General features: G+C 55.3%; 1 protein-coding gene across 1 annotated transcript; it reads right to left on the reverse strand.

The window, feature by feature from the left end:
- Nucleotides 1–408: 408 nt before the first annotated feature.
- LOC102718778 (UDP-glycosyltransferase 72B3-like) lies at nucleotides 409–2,179 on the reverse strand. Its single transcript, XM_006662963.3, has one exon. The coding sequence runs from the start codon at nucleotides 2,080–2,082 to the stop codon at nucleotides 619–621; it is 1,464 nt and encodes a 487-aa protein (XP_006663026.2). The 5' UTR covers nucleotides 2,083–2,179; the 3' UTR covers nucleotides 409–618.
- Nucleotides 2,180–2,895: the final 716 nt, after the last annotated feature.

Below are 2,895 nucleotides of genomic sequence, written 5' to 3' on the forward strand. Positions count from 1 at the left end.
GTTTTTAAATCACTGTGGATATTAAAAAAAGTTTTACTCATGTTATTTTCTGGCTGCTAATAAGTTGTTTCGCTGCCCTTCCAAAATGTGAAGCGCGGGAAAATAAAAGTACTATGTTTATAAGAACACTAATCTAGATATGACATTTTTACATGTCATAGTACTATGTTTATTTGGGACATTTGCATGAGCTAGTCAAAACATTAAAATGGCGTTAGATGAGCATGGAAAAAATGTTGAGAAGTGGCTAAATCGTGCACAAATGCATTTCATATACACATAGCCCCTCTTATAAGTGGGACTCAAATTATAAATCTAATCTCTCTCTCTCCATTCATGAGAAGCGCACACACTACCTCTCGACCAAGTACAAAAATAGTTACAACTAGCAAAAAAGAAAAAAAGACGAGCGAAATAGTTAATTTTTTTATCACTTTTACATTCGGTCATAACAGATTTGTTACTGGACTCATATGTCATAGATATATGAGACACACGATAACCAGTGACATATATGTTATCGACCAATTTTAAGAGTGGAAAAAAAAGTTAAATACCCTAAATGAGCACCGTACGTCCGTCCACATATTTGCCAAAGTGTATTCCGCAACATGCCACCTACTCCTCTCCTGTCCACCTGTTCACCACCTCATCGAGCGCCGACGTGGCGGCGCCACCGTCTCGGAGGCCTTCCGCCGCCATCCTCTGCAGCTCGGCCACCTTGGCGCGTACCGCCGCCCCTCTCCCCTCCCCTGCCATCGTCTCCCTCACCGCCGCCGCGATCTTCTCCTTCCCCTTCGCCTCCGGCACCCGGATCGCCGCCCCGACGCCGTCCGCCAGCAGCACGGCGTTCTGGCGCTGCTCGGCATAGAGCGGCCAGGCCACCATGGGCACGCCGTGGACCAGGCTCTCGAGCACGGAGTTCCAGCCGCAGTGCGTCAGGAACCCGCCCGTGGCCGGGTGGGCGAGCACCTTGGTTTGTGGCGCCCACGAGGGCACCAGCAGGCCCGCCTCCTTCGTCCTCTCGACGAAGCCCTCGGGGAGGTAGCTGAAGGGGTCCTTCTTCGTCTCGGCGTCGTAGTAGTTGGCGCTCACCTCGCCCTCGTCACTCGGGCTCCGCACCACCCACAGGAATCGCTGCCCGCTGAGCTCGAGGCCGAGGGCGAGCTCCCGCATATGCTCCGTCGGCAGCGCGCCGCCGGAGCCAAAGGAGACGAAGATGACCGACTTGGCTGGCTGCCGGTCGAGCCAGCCCAGGCACGCCGCGCGCGGCGAGGGCGGCGCGGCGTCGTCGGCGCAGTGGGTCTGTATAAGCGGGCCGATGGGGAACACCGGCGGGCGGCCGGGCTTCGGGTGGCGGAGCGCCTTGGCAGCGTCCGGCTCGACGGCCTCGAAGGAATTGACGAGGATGGCATCGGCGTCGCAGTAGCGCCTGCCGTGGTGCACCATCCATTTGTAGCAGGCTTTGGACTTGTCCTGGAGCGGCATGAGGATGTCCTTCCCCGGGATGGGCACGCAGCCGGGGAGCCTGACGGGGTCGGCGAGGTCGCGGAACTCGCCGGGGATGGAGACGTCGAGCTCCGGGAGGTGGAGGAGCAGCGAGAGCGTGTGGAGGTTGGTCGGGAAGAAGAGGTACCTCCTCGGCACGCCGGCGTCCCGCGCGGCGTCGAACGAGTCCGCCCCGAAGAGGTCGGCGACGAACGCCACCAGGCGCGTGGTCTCCCTCATCCCGCGGAGGATCCCCGTCAGCGCCGGCACCAATCGGACGCACTCCTCCGACATCCGCGTCTCGATGGCGGCGTCGGCGGGGAGGTCGGAGAGGTCGACGCGGGGCAGCGAGACGGACTGGATCCCCTGGGGCAGCGACGACAGGAACTCCCGCTGCGTGGCCGACGCCGTGGACGCGAACGTGAGCAGCGTGGACGTGGCCCCGTGCCTCGCCGCCAGCCGCTTGGCCAGCTCCGCCAGCGGGATCAGGTGCCCCATCCCGGGCGTCGCCAGCATCGCCACGTGCGGCGGCGCCACGCCGCCGTTGCCGTTGGGCCTCGCCGCCGAGCACCCGTTGCACCTGCCGTTCTCCATGTCTCGATCGGACGGCGGCGTCGTTCGTTGGGTTTGGGGGAGGGGAGGTGATTTTGTGCGTGGTTTGTGTGGTGGTCGGGGGATGGTGGGGTGGGGGGAGCGGGATAGTATAAGTAGGGAGGGACGGGGAGGTCAGTGTCGGGAGGGTGGGGTTGAGTGGTGGGCAGGACGGATGGGAGAGAGAGGAGAGCCAATAATGGAGTCGTCATGACGGTGAGGTCAGCCGGGCGTCATGCTTACGCACGGCTCACACTCGGAGAGATGGAAGCCTAGATCCTACAAAGTTGGGGTCGATGGCCGCGTTCTTCTCCTCCCCACGTGCTTCAAAACGGTTAGAAAGTGTGTTTTTTTAAAATTTTCTATTAAAAGTTGCTTTAAGAAAATCATATTAATCTATTTTATAATTATTTATAACTAATAATTAATTAATCATGTACTAATCTATTATCATGTTTTCTCCGCCGAATAACTACCATCCATCCGAATGCGACCTACGTAAGAGTTAACTACTTACGCTGATATTAGCTAGCATAGAGCTAATTTATATAACAATTATAAAAAATATATTTATACGCTATCATTAATACATGGTCCACATCTCATACGCACTCCATGCCTTAGAGCTGTCTTAGAGCTTGTGTTGTAGCTGGCTGTAAATCTATAGTCTATTTTTTTATCTCTCCTCCACGTAAGAATAAATATAACGTGATAATTTTCAGAGTCCGCTTACACCAACTATTGTCCTCGCTCTTAGGGGCAGTGTATGGCTTTTTTTTTTGCCATATTTACAAATAAAAATAATTTATGAATAAA

Source organism: Oryza brachyantha, chromosome 11, assembly GCF_000231095.2.
Source record: "Oryza brachyantha chromosome 11, ObraRS2, whole genome shotgun sequence".
NCBI lineage: Eukaryota > Viridiplantae > Streptophyta > Magnoliopsida > Poales > Poaceae > Oryza > Oryza brachyantha.